Source organism: Bufo gargarizans, chromosome 1 (genome assembly GCF_014858855.1).
Source record: "Bufo gargarizans isolate SCDJY-AF-19 chromosome 1, ASM1485885v1, whole genome shotgun sequence".
Classification (NCBI taxonomy): Eukaryota; Metazoa; Chordata; class Amphibia; order Anura; family Bufonidae; genus Bufo; species Bufo gargarizans.
This window is the reverse complement of record NC_058080.1, coordinates 100,473,711-100,496,709: the sequence shown is the minus strand read 5'-3', so window position 1 is coordinate 100,496,709 and position 22,999 is coordinate 100,473,711. Positions and strand designations below refer to the sequence as shown.

Genomic DNA, 22,999 nt, shown 5'->3' with positions numbered 1-22,999 from the left:
GGACGTGTGAATGGACCTGTAAAATGTCAGGTTTCTGTGCTGTAAAAAAATGAGACAAAGATAAATCATTTCAGAACTTTTTCCACCTTTAATGTGACCTATAAACTGTACAACTCAATTGAAAAACAAACTGAAATCTTTTAGAGGGAAGAAAAAATATAAAAAGAAAATATGGTTGCATAAGTGGGCATAACCTTAAACTAATACTTTGTTAAAGCACCTTTTGATTTTATTACAGCACTCAGTCTTTTTGGGTATGAGTCTATCAGCATGGCACATTTTGACTTGGCAAGATTTGCCTGCTCTTCTTTGCAAAAACACTCCAAATCTGTCAGATTGCGAGGGCATCTCCTGTGCACAGCCCTCTTCAGATCACCCCACAGATTTTCAATCGGATTCAGGTCTGAGCTCTGGCTGGGCCATTCCAAAACTTTAATCTTCTTCTGGTGAAGCCATTCCTTTGTTGATTTGGATGTATGCTTTAGGTCGTTGTCATGCTGAAAGATGAAGTTCCTCTTCATGTTCAGCTTTCTAGCAGAAGCCTGAAGGTTTTGTGCCAATATTGACTGGTATTTGGAACTGTTCAGAATTCCCTCTAGTTTAACTAAGGCCCCAGTTCCAGCTGAAGAAAAACAGCCTCAAAGCATGATGCTGCCACCACCATGCTTCACTGTGGGTATGGTGTTCTTTCGGTGATGTGCAGTGTTGTTTTTGCGCCAAACATATCTTTTGGAATTATGGCCAAAAAGTTCAACCTTGGTTTCATCAGACCATAACACCTTTCCCACATGCTTTTGGGAGACTTCAGATGTGTTTTTGAAAAATGTAGCCTGGCTTGGATGTTTTTCTTCGTAAGAAAAGGCTTTCGTCTTGCCACTCTACCCCATAGTCCAGACATATGAAGAATACGGGAGATTGCTGTCACATGTACCACACAGCCAGTACTTGCCGGATATTCCTGCAGCTTCTTTAATGTTGCTGTAGGCCTCTTGGTAGCCTCCTAGACCAGTTTTCTTCTCGTCTTTTCATCAATTTTGGAGGGACGTCCAGTTCTTGGTAATGTCACTATTGTGCCATATTTTCTCCACTTGATGATGACTGTCTCCATTGTGTTCCATGGTATATCTAATGCCTTGGAAATTCTTATGTACCCTTCTCCTGACTGATACCTTTTAACAATGAGATTTCTCAGATGCTTTGGAAGCTCTCTGTGGATCATGGCTTTTGCTGTGGGATGCGACTAAGAAAATTTCAGGAAAGACCAACTAGAGCAGCTGAACTTTATTTGGGGTTAATCAGAGGCCCTATAAATGATGGCAGGTGTATGCTGACTCCTATTTAACATGATTTTGAATGTGATTGCTTAATTCTGAACACAGCTACATCCCCAGTAATAAGAGGGTGTGCACACTTATGCAACCACATTATTTTTGTTTGTTTTTTTGTTTTCTTCCCTCCACCTAAAAGATTTCGGTTTGTTTTTCAATTGAGGGGTACAGTTTATAGGTCACATTAAAGGTGGAAAAAGTTCTGAAATTATATATCTTTGTCTTTTTTTACATCACAGAAACCTTACATTTTAACAGGGGTGTGTAGACTTTTTATATCCACTGTATATCATCATTACATTCACACATAGAAAGTTTTATTCAATTCCAACAACTACTACTTGGTGCCATTTTTTTGTCATTGAGTGTATATTACTGGATGTGTTTGCTATTCAGTAATAGGGGATATCTTGTTGGTAACGCCACTGGTAGACGTCTCCTATGATCCTTCCGTATAGTTCTGTGTTCATCCTTGCTTTGTCTTCATACTGATGTTCCTGCTTTCTCTGTGATTGCAGGCAGTATTGTTGGCAATAAGGGTAACGCCGGACAGAGTGTTTACAGCGCCAGTAAGGAAGGCTTGGTTGGATTTTCCAAGTCGCTCGCTAAAGAAGTTGCAAAGAAGAATATTCGGGTTAATGTGGTCGCCCCTGGTAAGATTGTGGGAGGTCGTTTCGGTGAGAGTGTGGCACTGCTTTGTTTTTGTTCAGCTTTCCAGCTTCACCAACATGTTTAAAAGGCATATGTGGATCATAACGTTTTTGAGAGCCATTATCTGTCCGTGTTGTCCATAAGGTGATTAAACTATATACTATTTAGTGCAAAAAAATACGCAAGTTATCAGAAGTGCTCTTTGGGAGCAGTATTATTTAATCCCATGTCATCAACTTTATGCTGCCCTCGCTCAGAGCAGCATAAAGTAGTGACAGATGCGCTGATTTCAGCAGATGGGTGGGGAGAGCAGGTAGATGTGACTCTTTTCAAGATCTATGCTGCAATGGTTATGATGTTGGTTCTTGGCAACCACTTACTTTTAGCTCATGAGTGACACACGCCTGAAATCAGCTCATCTGTCATTACTTTATGCTGTCCTCGGTGAGTTCTGCAAAACATTGTTGACAGGTTCCCTTTAAAGGAGGGTTGTCTTTTTGGCACTTTGCTGATTCCATGCACACCTACATTTTAAGACAGACATTGGTATCTTGGTAGAAAAGCTGGATGGTACATACAGGTCCTTCTAAAAAAATTAGCATATTGTGATAAAGTTCATTATTTTCTGTAATGTACTGATAAACATTAGACTTTCATATATTTTAGATTCATTACACACAACTGAAGTAGTTCAAGCCTTTTATTGTTTTAATATTGATGATTTTGGCATACAGCTCATGAAAACCCAAAATTCCTATCTAAAAAAATTAGCATATTTCATCCGACCAATAAAAGTGTTTTTAATACAAAAAAGTCAACCTTCAAATAATTATGTTCAGTTATGCACTCAATACTTGGTCGGGAATCCTTTTGCAGAAATGACTGCTTCAATGCGGCGTGGCATGGAGGCAATCAGCCTGTGGCACTGCTGAGGTGTTATGGAGGCCCAGGATGCTTCGATAGAGGCCTTAAGCTCATCCAGAGTGTTGGGTCTTGCGTCTCAACTTTCTCTTCCCAATATTCCACAGATTCTCTATGGGGTTCAGGTCAGGAGAGTTGGCAGGCCAATTGAGCACAGTAATACCATGGTCAGTAAACCATTTACCAGTGGTTTTGGCACTGTGAGCAGGTGCCAGGTCGTGCTGAAAAAGGAAATCTTCATCTCCATAAAGCTTTTCAGCAGATGGAAGCATGAAGTGCTCCAAAATCTCCTGATAGCTAGCTGCATTGACCCTGCCCTTGATAAAACACAGTGGACCAACACCAGCAGCTGACATGGCACCCCAGACGATCACTGACTGTGGGTACTTGACACTGGACTTCAGGCATTTTGGCATTTCCCTCTCCCCAGTCTTCCTCCAGACTCTGGCACCTTGATTTCCGAATGACATGCAACAGTCCAGTGCTGCTTCTCTGTAGCCCAGGTCAGGCGCTTCTGCCGCTGTTTCTGGTTCAAAAGTGGCTTGACCTGGGGAATGCAGCACCTGTAGCCCATTTCCTGCACACGCCTGTACACGGTGGCTCTGGATGTTTCTACTCCAGACTCAGTCCACTGCTTCCGCAGGTCCCCTAAGGTCTGGAATCGGTCCTTCTCCACAATCTTCCTCAGGGTCCGGTCACCTGTGGACCTGTATATTTTGGTGGGATCCACAGATGATCTATTATACACTTTTCCCAGTGGCAGATTTCAACAGACGACAATCAGTCATGTTGAATCCATTTTTCTGCTAGGAGACACGCCACAGCCAGAGGTGTCTGGTAGCATCTAGTCTCCCCTTTCCTCTACTGAATAAACATTCATTCTTGATCAAACCTGCATGTTTATGGGGAGGTCATGTAGATAGCTGTCGGCGGGATTAGCATTTAACAGCTATCTTTTGTGGCCTATAGCTGTCCAAAGCCTAAGATTAAACACAGATGTATTGTAATTAAAGGGATTCTCCGCTTTGGACAATCTTTACTCGTTAGAAAGGTCCCTTGGTCCTTCCCACAAAGTTTTACTTCAATTTTTATGGTGACAATTTTGCATTAAATCTAGATTTTTATGACAAGTGATCATATGAAGTCACTGCTTACCATGAAAATGAATCACAAAAAAAACAGTTTCTCCTTAATTTCGGCCCTGCCAAAAAATAACCTGCCAAGGGTGTGTTCACGTCACCTTTTTGTTTTCTATTCTTCTCATCCATCAGAACAGAAAAAGAAAAACGGATCCTTTATTTTGTGCATCCGTTGTGCTTATTTTGCATCCATTTTTGTTGGTTCCGTCTCAGATCCTCTATGCGATGCTAGGGAGGCTCTTCCCCATCACCACCTGCCATTGGCTGCTCCCCCCAACATTGGATGTTTTCATCTGCGCACGGGGAGAAGCATTGGCTGTGGTGCGGGGACCTGGAACGACGCAGGGAGCCTGGTAAGTTGAATCAGTGTGAGGGGCCCAGCATATGGGGAGCATTTTTTAGTCCCAGGTAACCTCTAACCAGTTCTTTCCCCATGTGCATATGTTGCCCCCTAGTCCCTACAGCACAAGGCTCTTGTGTGGTACTGTATCAAATGCTTTTGCAGAATCCAGATATCACATCTGCCACATGACAGATTTGCATTGACTTCCTCGCATGCTAGTTAGGAACGACCTGTTTTGCATGAGTCCATGCTGGTTGTCAGTTATTAACTTATTCACTGCTATATACTTCTACAGCTCATCTCTTAGAATACCTTCAATATATTACAGATGTCAAACTTACCAGTCGGTAGTTAGATGGTTTCACCTTCTCACCTTTCTTAAAGGGGTAAAGTAACTTAATTTTTGAAAAACTGCATTAAGGCTGCAAGCTGTGACCAACTAATTTGTCTAGCTCCTGTGTGAGCGAGTATCATGGCGCCTGATCCTCAAAGACTACAATCCCCACAATCCCTAGCTTTCCTGCTGTGAGTGTTGCTGTTTATTGATTGGCTGTCTGATATACAGTCCGGTCACGCCCCCTCTTCTCAGTAATCACCAGCACACTAAGGGTTCATTCACACGTCCGTGTGTGTTTTGCGGATCCACAAAACACGGACACCGGCAATGTGTTGTTCCGCATTTTGCGGACCGAACATCGCCTGCACTAATAGAATATGTCTATTCTTGTCTGCAATTGCGGACAAGAATAGGTCATGTTCTATTTTTTTCGGGAACGATAATGCAGACCCGGAAGTGCGGGTCCGCATTTCTGGATCCGGGCAGCACATCGTGTGGCCCTATAGAAATGAATGGTTTCGCAATTCCGTTCCACACAAAATGCAGAACAGAATTGCGGACGTGTGAATGGACCCTAACACTCCCTTTGTTTCACAAGACATTTACCTAGAGAATTGATAGCAACACACTGAGCATGCTCGACCTAACGAAGGCTCAGAACTACAGGTCGATGCCATGGTAATTTAGGAAACACAGTGGGTAGCTGAGGAAGAAAACTACTTTTATAACTATGGAACGGTAAATATGTGAAATTTACATTATATTGGATAATTATTGATATTTGTATTATGGTAGTTATGGTAACCGGAATACCCCTTTAAATATTGGTACAGCATCCGGTGTCCTCTAGTTTTGTGACACTGACCCTGTTGCAAGAGAGTCAAAGTCTACATTTACACAGCCGTTTTTGACGGCTGTTGCACCCGTCTAATGGTGATTAAAAATGGCCTTTTAGTGGTTAAAAAAATGACTTCATCCCCTTGCACGTGCAGGGGCAGTCACTCCTCTCTTTATGTAAAAGGACCTGTGTTTTCAGCATGATGATGTCACCATGTGCTCCCGGCATGATTTCTGGGAGGTCCTTGTGCATCAAGTGACGAACGACTGTCCCTGCTCATGCAAGTGCGATGAGTACACTTTTTGTTTCCCCCAGCATAAAGAAAAATTCTGCACATTATTAATTCTGGGGGTCACTGAGGAACATTATTACTGCTGGGGGCCACTCTGGGGGACATTATGTACAGGTCCTTCTAAAAAAATTAGCATATTGTGATAAAGTTCATTATTTTCTGTAATGTACTGACAAACATTAGACTTTCATATATTTTAGATTCATTACACACCAACTGAAGTAGTTCAAGCCTTTTATTGTTTTAATATTGATAATTTTGGCATACAGCTCATGAAAACCCCAAATTCCTATCTAAAAAAATTAGCATATCATGAAAAGGTTCTCTAAACGAGCTATTAACCTAATCATCTGAATCAACTAATTACCTCTAAACACCTGCAAAAGATTCCTGAGGCTTTTAAAAACTCCCAGCCTGGTTCATTACTCAAAACCGCAATCATGGGTAAGACTGCCGACCTGACTGCTGTCCAGAAGGCCATCATTGACACCCTCAAGCAAGAGGGTAAGACACAGAAAGAAATTTATGAACGAATAGGCTGTTCCCAGAGTGCTGTATCAAGGTACCTCAGTGGGAAGTCTGTGGGAAGGAAAAAGTGTGGCAGAAAACGCTGCACAATGAGAAGAGGTGACCGGACCCTGAGGAAGATTGTGGAGAAGGACCGATTCCAGACCTTGGGGGACCTGTGGAAGCAGTGGACTGAGTCTGGAGTAGAAACATCCAGAGCCACCGTGTACAGGCGTGTGCAGGAAATGGGCTACAGGTGCCGCATTCCCCAGGTCAAGCCACTTTTGAACCAGAAACAGCGGCAGAAGCGCCTGACCTGGGCTACAGAGAAGCAGCACTGGACTGTTGCATGTCATTCGGAAATCAAGGTGCCAGAGTCTGGAGGAAGACTGGGGAGAGGGAAATGCCAAAATGCCTGAAGTCCAGTGTCAAATACCCACAGTCAGTGATGGTCTGGGGTGCCATGTCAGCTGCTGGTGTTGGTCCACTGTGTTTTATCAAGGGCAGGGTCAATGCAGCTAGCTATCAGGAGACTTTGGAGCACTTCATGCTTCCATCTGCTGAAAAGCTTTATGGAGATGAAGATTTCATTTTTCAGCACGACCTGGCACCTGCTCACAGTGCCAAAACCACTGGTAAATGGTTTACTGACCATGGTATTACTGTGCTCAATTGGCCTGCCAACTCTCCTGACCTGAACCCCATAGAGAATCTGTGGGATATTAGGAAGAGAAAGTTGAGAGACGCAAGACCCAACACTGTGGATGAGCTTAAGGCCTCTATCGAAGCATCCTGGGCCTCCATAACACCTCAGCAGTGCCACAGGCTGATTGCCTCCATGCCACGCCGCATTGAAGCAGTGATTTCTGCAAAAGGATTCCCGACCAAGTATTGAGTGCATAACTGAACATAATTATTTGAAGGTTGACTTTTTTTGTATTAAAAACACTTTCATTTTATTGGTCGGATGAAATATGCTAATTTTTCTAGATAGGAAATTTGGGTTTTCATGAGCTGTATGCCAAAATCATCAATATTAAAACAATAAAAGGCTTGAACTACTTCAGTTGTGTGTAATGAATCTAAAACATATGAAAGTCTAATGTTTATCAGTACATTACAGAAAATAATGAACTTTATCACAATATGCTAATTTTTTTAGAAGGACCTGTATAGCGCAGGAGTTGGTATTTAAAAAAAAGAAGTGAAAATTATCCATTTTAACGGCTGTTAAAAACGGGCAGAAAATGGATGCAAATTTTTTTGAAAACTGGCCATGAAGCCCTATACGCCACAGTTGTGGCGTAAAAAAGTCGCACATAAAGGCGCACAGCATCTGTGCACCTTAATTTGCGACTATTTGAGCTTATTGCACACCACACTGCTCGTTTGCATAGAACGATGCTTGGATTTTTCAGGCAACATTGTTGATGGCAGAGATAACAACATCCCTGATCTCACAAATACTGGACTCTACATTGGGCTACTTTCACATCTGCGCTTTTCCATTCCGGTATGGAGGTTCCATTTTGTCCCCATTCATTGGCAATGGGGATAAAACTGAATGGAACGGAGTGCACCAGAATGCATTCCGTTCCGTTTGGTTGCTTTCCCATGCCAGACAGAAAACCGCTGCAAGCAGCGGATACGGATCAGGCATGAAACACAATGTAAGTCAATAGTGCCGGATCTGTTTTCTCGGACACAAAAGAAAACTTACAATGGTTTTAATGCCGGATCCGTCATGGCTATTTTAAAGATAATACAACTGGATCTGTTCATGATGGATTCTGATGGTTGTATTATCTAGACAGAAGCGTTTTTGCTGATCCCTGCCGGATTCACTGTGCATGCTATAATTCTGGAGTGGTTTATTTACTTGTTGTTTTAATCTCTTCTAGGATTTATTCACACGGACATGACTTCAAGTTTAGAAGAGACCTCTGTAAATCACAATATTCCTCTGGGAAGATTTGGAGAGGTGGATGACGTTGCACAGGCTGTCACTTTCTTGCTAAGTTCCCCATATATTACTGGTCATGTATTAGTGGTGGATGGAGGGTTACAACTTCAGATCTGAGCTGCTGTGCCATCTTTCCGAGGACCGTTCCTACCAGAGAAGAAATAGGAAATGTTTATAGGGTAAACATTATTAGATAAGAAGTCCTACTTCTTTACGAACCTAACAAGCCACATGTGCTCTGAGAATGAACAGGATTTGTACATATGTAGCACAGCATAGAAACCTATGACAAGATAATTTTATTTGGTGTGCCCTTCAGATGTTCTTGGATTGAGTGCTGTGCAGTCAATTTATTACAGAGATGATAGAACATCCTCACATTTATTGGATCTCCTTGTTTGCACATAAACTGGTGGAAGTGAATTAAACAGCTGCCAGGAAAGTTGATGTTGTATTTGTCTTATTATATGTAACAGGCTTTGGGCTAGACCTAAGGGCATTATCCTGACAGTCTTCTGGATTTCACCCTGTATTGGCATCTAGCCTTCGCTGCACGGGTAAGCCACCAGGCTGCTACCTCTTTGAATAGTTCCTGTTTAGTTGGGAGGCTGACCCATGGGAGTCAGAGACACCAGTGTGAAGCACCAATGGATAAGTCAGTACTTATCAGTAAACTGGCAGATGTCTGGGCAGGCAGAGTTCATGTGAATCTGTAAAATAAGTCTGAGGTCAGGTCAGGCAGCTAAGAGTCAATACAGTAAACAGGCAGAAGTCAGGGCAGGCAGCAGAGTGTCAGTCAGTAAACAGGCAGAGTTTGGTACACAGGCAGACAGACTGAAAAGCACACTTTCATAAGGGCTAATTAAGTAAGCAGAAGTTATACCAGAAGCTGGTTAGTAAGTAGAAGTAGCCGTGCAGCAAGGAGGGGAGGGTATTGAAGGCAAATATGGGAGTAGTAGTTGTTTAATGTGTAATGTTCCTAATGGAAGTAGTGGAGTAGCAACACGGACATGGACCTTTATGATAACATTATACTTGTAGCTGCCTCAATTTTGTAGCATTCACTTGTTTAGGATCATGCATCAGACACTGTTGCCTTTCAGACCTGAAAAATTTCCCAGTAGCCCCTGTGTATACCCTGACACGAGTGGTATTTGCTGGACAAAGGAATACATCTGACATCATAATGGGAGTGGTGGTATAAGATCACTTCATCTGTGACCATTTATTTCTTTAGTGCAGCTGCCTGTTTTGTTACAAATGCAGAACACAATCCTGTTTTCTTTAGAGAACTGTATACAAGGTGCAAATAGAAATATACAAATCAGTATTGCCACGCCTCACGTTATATCAGCTGGACGAAGCAACTTTCCAGGCCGCACATGATTTTAATAAATTAACTTAGCACCTTACAGTATCAGGGGGCTTCTCAAGTGGCAGAGTTTGCTGCAGACATTTCTTGTGACTGAAAATCATTTCCATTCATCTAAATGGGGTTGGTTTGGTAGTAAGGAGAATAAACTAATTTGTATTTGCAGAAATAACTGCCAGATGGGAAGACATCCTAACTGTGCAGCCTTGTGGCTTTCTATATATGTACAGTACAAGCAGTAGTAACACCTTCTGTTCCTAGGTGCTAGAACATGTAGGTGCATATCACTCCTTAAAGGGGTTATCCCATGACTATAGTACAAAGGTAGAACCAGCCCTGTACCTCACATGGATCCAGAGAGCTCCCCATTCATTGCTAGATTTATATCAAGTTGGCAGCTCAAGGGGAGTGTCTTTTCTGCTGCAGCTCAGGAGGCGTGCCCATGCTCTCCCTATCACAGCTGAGGGGGTGTGTCCATGCTCTCCCTATCACAGCTGAGGAGGTGTGCCCATGCTCTCCCTATCACAGCTCAGGAGGCGTGCCCATGCTCTCCCTATCACAGCCCAGGAGGCGTGCCCATGCTCTCTCTATCACAGCTGAGGGGGTGTGTCCATGCTCTTCCTGTCACAGCTCAGGAGGCAGTTAAAGGATGAAACTGAGCATGTGCGGCCATCTCAGTGAGCTGAAAAAGAACAAACAGCAGGTGGCGCTATACAGATACATTTTATTGAATAACTCAGTGGCTATGCTAATTACATGCAATTACAAAAGAATCCAGATCCAGGTTCTGGTTTGAAAACTGGAGAATATTTTTCGTGGGACAACCCCATTAAGCAGCTGTCAGCTGAATGCTGGTTTGACTGACAGCAATCATTGCCAGCTTCCCTTAACACTCAGCATAGCTCATCATGTATGTCTTTTTAATGGGAAGAAAGCCACTGCCTCTGATGGCGCCTTATCTACTGGAAGAATGAAAGGATCAGGTGTTGAAGTTCAGTGTGTGCCTGATCCTTCTCTCCCCCTGACATTATCTGTCAGGGAAGAGTTGAGAGGCCCCCACACACATTAGATTGAAGCCTGGTCCTGCAGAATACATCAGATTCAACTGCCAATATTCTATTGTGTATGGGGGGCCTGAAGATAAGGAAAGGCTGGGTTCCCGTCCCGCAAGCAGGAATATTACGTGCCAAAATTCATATTTATGTGTGTACTTATGAGGCGTAAATCTGTGAAAGGAATTTTTAAAAGTGTTTTCCCCGATTTTCATACTAATTGGTGGGGGTCTGACACCCAGGACCCCCGCCGATCAGCTGTTTGAGAAGGCACCGGCGCTCCAGTGAGCTCTGCTGCCTTCTCTCAGCTCACCAAGCACAACGCCGTACATTGTATAGTGGCTGTGCCCGGTATAGCTGCTCAGCCCCATTCACTTCTATGGGGCTGAGCTGCTCCTAGGCCACATGTCCTCACTGACCTAGGAAAAGCAGATAGAAGGCCGTGACATTCACAGGTGCAATGCTGCCTTCTCAAACAGCTGATTGGCGAGGGTCCCGGGTGTCGGACCCCCACTGATCAGATACTGATGACCTATCAAGAGGAAATGTGGAAATGTGATTAAAACAATTAACCATTACTCACTCACCTGTTAGTCCCCTGCCACTACTAATGCACTAACCTTCTATACTCATGAGTAGTGGTGAGCGAAGCAAGCTTCAGATGTTACATCTGAAGTCACTTTGTTCATAACTTCGGATTACGAAACCAAACTCGGCTTCGGTCCCTAATGGTACCTTGGAACCTAATCAGAGTTCGGTTTCAAGTTTTAAAGTGGTTCCCACTTTAAAAATCAACTACCGAAGTTATTCAACAAAATCACGCTCGACTTCGGCTCATCGGAGCCCATATATTTTAATACTGTATGGAGACGGATGTCCGTACAACATTATTGGGGTTCTCAGAGAATGAATAAAATGAAAATACATAAATATTACTTTATTAGAAATATTTTCCCAAATACCTTTCATTAGTTATAATGGATTGTTTTGTCTAGGAAGCAATCATTAGGAGAAATCACACAGCAGGACACGTTACTTCGCAACACGGAGGTAAAGAGCTGTCTCATCCTTCTTTCTGCTCTGCTTGTCAGGAATTATGATCCTGAATACAGTTTAAAGGGGTTTTACCATCACATACAATGGGGGCATATCGCTAGAATATGCCCCCATTATCTGATAGGTCCGGGGGTCCCATACAACAAGAACGGAGAGGGGAAATGAATGGAGGGCGCACTACGCATGTGCAGCCGCCCTCTATTCATTTCAATAGGGCTGATGAAAATAGCCGAGCAGCGCTTGGTGGAAACCCGGGGTCCTGCTCTGTTCTCCTTGTAGGTGCGGGTCCCAGAGGTGGGACCCGCACCTATCAGACAGGGAATATCCTAGCGATATGCCCCCATTGTATGTGAAGGGAATACCCCTTTAATATCAGCTGAATCTATTAGGAATGGAGTTTATGAGGAGACATGAAGTACATAGAGGAAGTGGGGGTGTGGTAATGAGCAGCAGCTCTTCTGTGCAATCTCCATTACCACAGTCTGTCCTGTTCATCCTTACTGTACTTCATGTCTCCTCATGAACTCTATTCCCACTGAGATTCAGCTGAAGATCTTATCATCTGTATTCAGGATCAGAAGCAGAGAGGAGGATGAGGCAGCTCTTTAGCTCAATGTTTTGAAGTAACTTGTCCTAATGTGGGATGAGGACAGGTTTTGTGTGTACTAATAGGACGGTGGCCATTTTATTTCTCCTAATGATTTACTAATTTGGCAGATCGCGTTATACACCCCCAGGTATAAGAGGGGGAGACAGCACAGATCAGACACTGCAGATGGCTTCTGGGCCCTAACTTGCAGTATTTCCTTCCCTCCTCTCTGACCCGACAATTATAGGCAGCTTAGGCAGGCTGCTGAATCTCCTTAAATAGACCAGTCCTGAATGGATATCTCTCAAGAAAGAGAACCATCTCACTAGCGCCATCTATTGGAAGTGGATCCCTAACAGTCAAAATCTGATTTCCCAAACAAGCCTTGAGATTTGAGAAGGGAATATAGCCAGACCACAAATCCATCCGTATTCAGCTGTTTCAGGGAGCTTGCCTCTCATCAGTATGGAGTAGGTTTCTAGCTGGCTCAGTGCAGAGCCTTGGAATCAGCTTAGGCAGAATCTACTTAAAGAAACCAGTCCTATATGGAGACTATAGCAGCTTAGGAAGAAGATGACTAGAGGAGGCATTGCATACCTTCTGAGGAATAATGTGTATCCTCCACTCTTTTGACTGATTGTGTGCCAGGCTGCCCCCCCCCCCCCCTTTCCCGACATGTTGTGCCCCATAGCAGCCACTATGGCTGCTATAGTGGTAGTTACGTCCCTGTCTGCAAGTAAACTTGTTTTTGCAGAACTCTCTTTTTATCTTCGAGATTATTACAGTATTGGAAGGAAGTTTTTTTTCATTTATTTCTTGGTTAATTTGCCTTTCATGCTCCATTGAAATATGCTTCAGAAGTGGAAAGACAACTGCACCCTTAGGCTCTATGCACAACTGCGTGTCAGTGTAATTTGGCTACATGAGATTTACTTGGGTACAACACTAATGTTGGCTGATCTAGCCTGACTAACAATAGGCAATCCAATTTCTCTTCACTGGAGTACGAGATGATGAAACGTGATTCATCACTGCAATTAAAGTGTTTTCACGGTCAAACATCCCTAATATTAGGTATTGCACATGGTAACTTCCAAACTTGTTTGCCACTGCATGACCATGGAAACTCAGGACATGAATTGGTTGGAGCTTGGTTGTAATTATGACAACCAAGGACAGATCATTTTTATGCTCCTTGCTCTCATGGACCTCCCACTGTAAAGCTCTTGCTCCTAAACATTTACCACTTCAGGGTTGGTTCAAGTGTGGCGATGAATCAATGGATCTTGATCAAAACCACCGCTGCAAAACATACCCAAAATGGTTTGGTTTTTCGCCACAACCTTTCTTCTGGTATGGCAGAGGGTCCTCCACTGCTTTCATCCTTTGTGTTAAAAAGGTTGCCTTTCCACAAGAGGATAGAAGAGGATAGTTGTCTACAAAATATGGACTGCTGACCCATTGAAGTTGATGAGTCTACAAAAAATGCATCAGTGTTTTACAGATCTGCGATTTGCAGACTGCAAAAGGGATGCGGTCATTTGCATGGGGCCCTTACATGCTTCGGATTGAAAACCTGCAGTGCAAGATAGTTTATGCTGCAGGTTTTCTCTGCAGTGTGTATATGATATTTCTTAAAATCTCATCCACTTTACTTTAATATGCTGCGGGTTTGCCGCACACAAGTCCACAGTGTTTATGCCACGTGTGGATGTACCCTTACAGTTATTACAGACAGCAAGGAAGCTGGAGCAGGACAGGATGTTTGCCAGACTGTCTTGTTGATGTTAACAGGGTTGCTGGAAAATACCGCTCTCAAGTCATTGTATTGCATTTTTGTCTGTAGAGACTGTATGGTTGGGTTTATGTGTTTATTAGCAATAAGCATACAGTAGCTAAACTAAGGGTCCTTTTGCACAGGCCTGTACATATGGTGCCAAGCAAAGGTCTAGCAAGTTGGTTAACACTCGTTTTGCATTTCCATGGAGCAGCGATTGTGATTGTACAGAAGTGAATGATTGTTACAGTGATCGTTTGTTCACCTATAGTTTCTTTATGGTCTGCGGCACATTAGTTTTTAACACTGGGCAATATTCTTGTGTACATCATTTTTATGCCAGCAGAGAAGATGCAATCCATGACAAATTAGTTTCTCGGCGAACATGTGTACAGGGGGCCAACATTCTTTTGTGCAATCAGGGCTTTAAAGGGATTCTTTACCTTTTTCTTACTGATGATCTATCCTTTGGATAGGTCATTAGCATCTGATCAACGCCTGATGATCAGCTGTGTGAGAAGGCAGTGGCGCTCACAGTAGCGTCGCGGTCTTCTCCCTGCTTCCTGCAGGCCCAGTGTCATGTGGCCTGGGTGCAGCTCAGCCAGATTGTCTTCTCCGACAGCTGATCGGCGGGGATCCTGGGTGTCGGACTCCAACTGATCATATGCTGATGACTTATCCAAAGCATGGATCATCGGTAAGAAAAAGGTATAGGACCCCTGATATGATAGTTAAACAGTCATTAGTGAGTCAATGTAGTACATCTAGGAGGAATGCGCTTATAATTGTGTAATGTCTGCACCTCCATCTGTGACCGGCTCTCATGTAGCAGCTATTGTGAATGGAAAACTGCTTTACTGCCTTGCAAAAATAGCTACTGATATTGACAACTAAAATACCACATTAGGAAAAAGTCTGCAGACAGGATAATAATAGTAACGGGAGCTGTTGGCAGCTAAAATGTTCACCTGACATTCTCAATCACAAAATCTAAAGGAATCTGTGCAAAAATAACCCCTCGGAGGATGACATGATTTGAAGAAACAATCTTTATTTAAATTCTTGCATAGCAATTATCATAAAAACCTTACCCCACAAAAGTACATTTGTTCTCGTTATCAAACAGACGTTGCTAAACTTTCAATTGTCTCAGCTCGTAACATGGCCCATACACACCAATGGAGGCGTTCTCTAGAAATACTGGTAAATGGTGGCGGCATAATAACACTAGTGATTCCTAAATAACAAGTCACATTAATAGAGGTGTCAGGCTGGTGATACAAAACAAAAAGATACTTAAAAAAAAGTCTAGAAAGCAATGTCGCCCATGCTGGCAAAGTTGTGCCATCCCATTGGCATGTGTTGGCATACCAGGTGAGTGGCATGCATGAGAAGAAAAAAATTCTGTCCCCGTGCAGGTGTCTTGCAGAATAACAACACTTTGTGGTGACACATAATATTGTAAAAGGCATTTGTTGGTACTAAAAGGGCACACTGGAAAATATGGGCATATATGTATGTTGTATATCAAGTAAGGCCTATTAAAACAGCACCAAACCAATACTGTGCTGTCACACAAAAGAAAGGAAGAAAACAAAAAGACCTAAAGATCTGTATAAAAAAGCCACTAACGCCCCTACAGCAATACATAGTGTGAGTTATACATGTGTGTAAAAGATACATATGGAGTATAGCTGAGATAAATAATGATATATGTGCTTCATACATGGTACACAGTGTTGTGTTCTTGCTTTCTCCCTTAGTCAAGTACTTTCCTACCATTACCTATTAACAGCCATTTTAGTTGGATTTTAGGGTGTTTTTACAACATATATTGCTACACAAATAACATTTGCAAACCCCCATTACTAGGAAGTCTTGTGTCACTGGTGCTGACGTTATCAGGGATCTCATGGACTTCCTCGGTTTTAGTCCTTTAACAGTTCACGCTGTGATGTTAATTGCTGCTTGTCAGGAAATGCTTATTCATGTCTTTTCTTCATCGTGTCCCGAAATTGCTATGTCCTTTCATTTCTATCAAGGCAGTCACACGAAAAATATTGCTGAAAGCATGCTGGCATGAAATCTCACATTAGTCACGTTTTTACGTAGAAATGCCTGGAAATCAGTAAGCCTGTGGAGCACGTCCTTAACTTGGCACAATGTGCCACAAACAGAGAACACAGGGCAGGCATTCAACAAGTGGTACGTCATATAGATTGGCAGTGCTGGGTCAATAGTGAGAGGTAGCTAACCAACAGATTGTTTTATGTGCTGCTTGTTTAATCTCTGTTAAATAAGTGTAAACTTGTACGGCAAGTTACCCTTGCTGCTTTGACATTTGGTGTATACTTCAGAGGCCGTATTAAACACTGTGTGTCCTCTACAACCAGAAAGGCCCTTGAAATCTGCTCTGGTTTGGGAAAGCAGTTATATTTGAGAGTTGTGATGTACTGGCCCCTCTGTGGCTGGTGCCGCTATATGCTTTGGTTATGTAGAAACGGGCGTCTTCCTCTTTTCTACTGTTGGGTCAACTTCAATGGCATCACTGAAATGATTTGCCCCAAGTTAGCCCCCATAGTCTGACTGGTACACTGCGCTGAATGTACCACTCCATCCCACTCATATGAAATAACCCCTGCAGTTAGCTTTGGTTTTCATACTTCTGATATCCATGTTTGTTTTAGATTGAGGGACACACTAGGCTTGCACACTCCCATCCTTTGAATGAGGACACACTTGAACTTGCCATTTTCACCTTCGTTATTCATCTATTACATACCATTCAAATATTCTCCTTGCTCACTCTGAATATAAAATGTACTTTACCTATTAACTGGAGTACAAGAAGTCACTGAAGACCTTGTAAACTGAAGGCCAGCTCTCCAGGAGAACCCTACCATTCATGAACATCATTCTTCTAGAGGGCATTGTCTTAGAGGATCTCTTACCTCATGGTTGTGTGTGAAAATGTACCAGGCCACCCTGAAAGTATCCAAACACTGTACTAATAGGTATTGTGAAGTAAATAACAGCAGGGACTTTGCATTGTACTAATGAACCCCAGTCCTACAATGAACACGAGGGTGTGCAAACAAAGCATAGAAAGGGTATGAAGTGTCCAAATCCATAGGCAGTTACGTCCACGGTTGTCCCCACTTGTCTCACCTCTGTGAATCCTCATGATGTTTTTACCGCCCAATGTTAATGAATGGTACAGGTAGAAGCAAGCTGCATTTTTACACTCTTGAAGCACTATAGCATTTCACTTTGACAGCCTTTTGCAACTGGCAAAACTTACTGTGGGTGTTTGTGGCACTCCAACATAAAACATTGCACACTACCGTCCTACACCACCGTCTTCTCAGACATAAGGCACAAACAAGCAGAATAAACAAGAGATCCTTTCATAGAGCAGAAGAGTGAGTGATACTTATGTGCATAAATACATAAGGTTTATCATCCCTGCTATCCTATGCTGAAGACTGCTTACATATAGAGTTAATATGCAGTTTAACATGTCTTTATCAGGCTAGCTGAAGGCGTGTCTGACTTGTTACATGATGTGAGACTGCTGCCAAGTGACAGCTGTAGCTCCCAATGGCTTCCTCTCATGGCTGCTACAGAAAGTTCCCACATGTCCCATCTACAGGTCATCGCTCTCCACCAGTGCAGGCTGCAGGTGCACTGGGTTTGCTTCTGGCGAGAAAGCAGCTTTGATGTCCAGCCCTTGGTCGCAAAGTGCTGCGTATCGACTAGCGGATGGACGTACTTTCCTCGTTTTGGGAGTGTGTGATTGTTGCCACTGAGCTATGGAGAAAAATTGAGCGGGTGAGTCAAGCTGCACATACAGGAGGTTTATAGCATGATGATTTTACAGGTTTCCTAACTATCTTCTCATAGACATTACATTCTTCATAGTCTGACACACAGGGCCATACGTATTAATGTGAGTGCGCCTAGGTGTTATTGTAAACTGGGCCAAAATTTGTCTCTCATCAAGTGGAGAGTGGCCTAAGATGCACCAAAATTGCACCACCATTCTGGCATAAAAATCTGTCACAAACTATGCCAACCAACTGTTATACAAAAGTGTCCATCCCTGAACCCAATGTATCATCCCGCTTGAGCCTCTGATAAATCTGGTGCAGGTCTAGACAGTTTTTGGCATCAACACGGTTAGTAAATTGATTTAGGTTTAGTTGAAGCACTTCTCTAGGTTGTCACTTATCATAGCAGTCTCTCTATCTGTATTCATTAGTTTAGTGAAGCCATACTGTTCTATGTACTAATTGTAGAGAAATCACAATGGGGAGATTTACTAAGGTAATGCACCAAACTTCTATCTCTGTTTACACTGAAAACTGGCATAAATATTTTGAACTAACTTATGGAACAGATTTACCAATCCTGTAGATGGCTGGGAGTGCAGGTCTTTCTGCATGAGAGGAGCGACTGTCTCGGCGTGTGCAAGTGGATGATTTCAGTATTTAAAAAAATATATAATTTAACCCCTAAAAGGCTATTTTTTCACTAGTGTACCCATTTTTAACGGCTGTTAGTCACGTGCACTCCTGTCTAAGCGGCACTTAAAATGGTCCCATTGATTTCATGTCCTATTTTCGATGGCCATCAAAAAAACCAGCCATGTGAGTAGCCCCACTGACTTCAATTGGTTCTAAAAAGTAGCATTAGACAGGCAGCCTAGACATCTGCCAGATTTATCACAGTGGTTCATCTTGATAAATTTCATGCATAGCTAGACACAGCACCTTTTCTATAAACCTTTTTGAACTAGGTGCATAGAATTTCCCTAAACCTTGGTATGTTAAAATTACGCCAAAATCTAGGTGCCCTCACATTAGTAAAGGTGGGCCTGTGTGTTTTAGACACCCTTTGTGACTTGCTAGACAAGGGGGTGTAGTATAGATGGAAAGGGATGTGGCTGGGAGGAAAAGGGACATGGTTTAAAATATAATACATTTTGGTGCAAAAAAAACCCAAAACAAATAGGTGGAGAAAAGTGCCTAACACGTCTCGCAAGATGTACCACATTTCCACAGCATAAGCCACTGCGATAATTTGGAATATAGACTGTGCACTGAATATAAGACAGGATAGGCAACTCTGCCCTGCTGTTACTAGATTAGGAGGGCATTATATTCTGGGAAATGTCAGACTCTATTAGCTCCCAGGGTATGATGTGAAACTTACCATGTACATCAAGCCTGGCAGTACAAGACACAATGCCAGCCTCGTTCTTTGCTGATACTGTGTACCATCCAGCATCCTCTTTAGTGGCACCTTGGATTAGTAGGCAGAGGTATCCATAGGTATCTTGATGCATGCTGGGAAAAGAAAAAGTACAATTAGCTGCTGAAATGTCACTAAAGATGCACTTAGAAAGCCAGTTACATGGCATTAGAGCATTTCGCTTCTCCTTACCTGGTCCCTGGTACCCAAATTCACCGGATCCCTGCACGGCCGCCGCTGCATCTCCCCGTTGCGCAAATCAAAACATTCAGCGATGAGGGGGGTGTCTTAGGCAGCCAATAGCAGGCCACGACAGTGACCAACAATGTTTTGATCCGCGCTACAGGGAGATGCAGCGGCAGCCGTGAAGGGGTTTGGAGAGAAGCGAGTGCCAGGGAGCAGGTAAGTATGCTCTACAGGAGGGGCCCAGGCACTCTGGGGGTCATTATAGGGAATGGGTAACCCCTTTAATGGCTAATGCTCATACACAGATAATGAGAACTCTACTAAACAGGAGCTGGATTATCAGGATCATTTCTTAGCTCTTGGACATTGCCGTGCAGTAAAAGCTTAACTACAAAGCATGTTTTATTCGTATTTAATGGATATGGCAGATTTGTTGCTGAAATTTCTCCCTCTGAAAAATCTATTCCATACGTTTAATGGGTTGTTTTTGCAGAATGTGCATGGATTTCTGTAATCCCCATTTAGATAAATGGAACTGTTGTGCACATTTCTTTAACAAATCTGCTCAATCTGTGAAGATAATCATGGATATTGCTCTTTGAGGACTAGTTACCAATGACTTTATTAAAAATGCATTATGAAGAGCAGAAATACATTTAATCAATGTGTAATCAGGATATTATTATTTTAAGACTTTCTGACCCAACATTTATATGTTAAACAATAAAAGAAAAGGTATCAGGAAGACTGATTGGTTGTCATCTTTTAGTAAGTGAGTAAGAAGTAAGATGACTTAAAGTGAAGCCCCTAGCAAGCTTTATCAGTAAATAGAGCTACTAGGGACCTGTAACATACCATCCAGAATCATTCATTCTTTTAATCTGGTATTCCAAATGCGAGTTCCCAAGGTGCTGTGGACACTATGGGTCCATACAATATCCATGCTGCTTCTCTGAGACCACTCAGTGCACTGCAGCTATGGGCTGAGTCTACACAATAATGACTTCCTGCAACTCTTGTTAAGCCTCATGCAGACGTCTGTGGAACACGGTCCGTGAGATACCAGACTGGCATTGCAGGAGTGCACAGTGTCATAGCAACCAAAGACGCCGTACGCTCCTGCAATGCCAGTCTGGTGTCTCGTGGACCGTGTTCCACGGACGTCTGCATGAGGCTTTAATCTGACCAATCTGCAGCTGGAGGGTGGGAAGCCTGTAGCAGAACTAGCTATAACCATCTAAATGTTGACTCTTTTTTATTAAAACAGGGTTTTCCTACAATAGACATTTATCATCTATCTACAGGATAGGTGATAAATGATTGATTGCTGGAGGCCCCAACACTTGGCACCCCATACCAATCACTAGAACATTCCACCTCACTGCATGACAGCTAGAAAAGGAGTTTGAATGAAGCGTTGGCATGCACCCTGCCACTCCACTAAAAGTCTCTGGGACTGACGGAGACAGCCGAGCATGTCGATGCTCTAGACAATGAATAGATGGCAGGACACATGCTTGACCTCTGCTCCATTCAAGCTCCTTATCACTGTGGTTGTACTGTGAATAGGACGGGAGGGCTCTAGCAGATGGGGCCCCTAGAGATCAGACATTTATCACAGCTATAGGCTAATTGCACATAAGTGTTCGGTCCGGGAAACACTCTCTGTGTGATGGATGCATTTCCGAGACCAGACACTGCACTTCTGACCCAAACTCACAGCATTATAATGATTTATAATGTTGTGAGTTCCTGGCTGACTGCAGGTCTACAGCATTATGTGGGTACAGTGTAGTAGACCTGCGGTCAGACAGGAATTTGCAGCACCATAAATCATTCGTTCAGGCCAGAGGAGCAGACTTCAGTCTGGAAAATAGCCTGTTTCTCAGACCGAACACGCTTGTGCAAAACGGGCCATAATGTGAGAAAACCTCTTTAACAGCAGTTTATCACAGTAATCATAACAACCTGACTCGGTCTGTGTTGTACGTCAGGGAATCATTTTCCTTCTTCCAGAAAATTTGTGGTGGGGGCATGGCAGAGACCCGGCACTCTAGTCTCACTGGGTATCCTTCAGCAACACCCGTGTTTTGAAGTTTTTCTATGAACACTGGTGGTTTGTGGGCATCCCGTGCTGTTGGAGGAAAAAATGACCGTGTTATTATCAATTTAAGTATCCACTTTTATAAAAGGTGCTTTCGTTACTCATTAATGCCTATCTGAAAGATCTGCTTCTTAGCCTAATAAAACCTAAGGTTTCAGTGCCTGTAGTCTCGGGCTATTCTGTAGCTTTAAAAACTGTTCTCTGGATGGAAAACATAAAACCCTTGTGATATAAATTGTTCTCACAGAAACCTACTGTCAAATCATAGTAACAATTATTATGTCTTTTTTTTGGGGGGGAGACAAAATGTAGTGTGATCAGAGCCTAACTTTAAATGAATTTTCCCATGAGCATAAGGACATGACTAGATTAGGACACTTTGGTTTAAAGGTGCCCATACACAGTGTTTGGTCGACAGGTGTTCTTCCTGAACCCCCTCCCTTCCCATACAGATGCAAGCTCAGCGTGCACGTCTTCTCTATGGAAGAAGGAAAATAAGCTGCTGCCATAGACCTCCAGTGGAGGATTATCTCCTGAGAGAACATAGGGCAGGGCAGGTTGCGAACCAACATGTCCCTTCCTTTTCCCCCCAACATCTGCCATCAAGGAGAGTCTGGACAGTCCTATACACATTAGATTATTGGTTTGGCTGATGTTAGCACCTTAAAGAGACTGTCCCATGAAAAACACTTACTCCCTGTCCACAGTATAGGACAGGATAGGAAATAAGTGTCTGATCCAACTGCTAGGCCCCTGTATTCCTCTGTTTGAATGGTGTCGCGGTCATGCATGTCTGCATGCACTCCATTCAGCTCTATGGGACTGCCGGAGATAGCCAGGCTCTGTACTTGGCCATCTTTAGCAGTCCCATAGAGTTGAACTGAGTGGCCGCTGGGGCCCCTGCCGATTAGACACTATCCTGTACTGTCCTGTAGATAGGAGTTTGTCATGGGACACCCCCTTTAAGGCTTAGTTTATATGCAGCTACCTCTGCATGTTTTGTATTCGGTTCACTGTGCCCCCTTTCACATTAGCATGTGTATTTAGTGGCATATTTTACCAAAGGAAGATTAAGCCTGCAAAACTGCCTAGGAGCAAAAGGGTTAATTCATCTCTTCATAGATACACCACACAGAAAATGCTAACAAATGGACACACTGCCAAGGACTACTACAAACAGATGACAAGGAGACTAAGTGCAATACTTTCCAGCTTGTGTATATAGAGCTTTCTTAGCCAAAAAAGGTCTTGAGGTGCAGCTCTGCACGAGGAGCGCACTACAGAGAGCTCC

General features: G+C 43.1%; 2 protein-coding genes across 7 annotated transcripts in view; one reads left to right on the top strand and one right to left on the bottom strand.

Moving 5' to 3' along the window:
* The window catches only part of CBR4 (carbonyl reductase 4), a 39,152-nt gene extending 30,391 nt beyond the window's left edge, over positions 1-8,761 (top strand). For 2 of the 3 annotated variants that reach the window (XM_044286106.1, XM_044286190.1), the window contains exons 5-6: positions 1,847-1,981; positions 8,258-8,761. In XM_044286106.1, the coding sequence (XP_044142041.1) occupies positions 1,847-1,981; positions 8,258-8,436 (314 nt within the window). In that variant the 3' untranslated portion in view covers positions 8,437-8,761. The remainder of the gene's footprint in view (positions 1-1,846; positions 1,982-8,257) is intronic. The other variant, XM_044286272.1, reaches the window with a different exon arrangement.
* Positions 8,762-15,196: 6,435 nt separating this feature from the next.
* PALLD (palladin, cytoskeletal associated protein) overlaps positions 15,197-22,999 on the bottom strand; it is a 328,505-nt gene continuing 320,702 nt past the window's right edge. For all 4 annotated transcript variants that reach the window (XM_044297022.1, XM_044297030.1, XM_044297039.1 and 1 more), the window contains 3 exons: positions 21,573-21,738; positions 19,380-19,513; positions 15,197-17,975 (listed from right to left, as the gene is read on the bottom strand). In XM_044297022.1, coding sequence (XP_044152957.1) covers positions 17,812-17,975; positions 19,380-19,513; positions 21,573-21,738 — 464 coding nt within the window. In that variant the 3' untranslated portion in view covers positions 15,197-17,811. The remainder of the gene's footprint in view (positions 17,976-19,379; positions 19,514-21,572; positions 21,739-22,999) is intronic.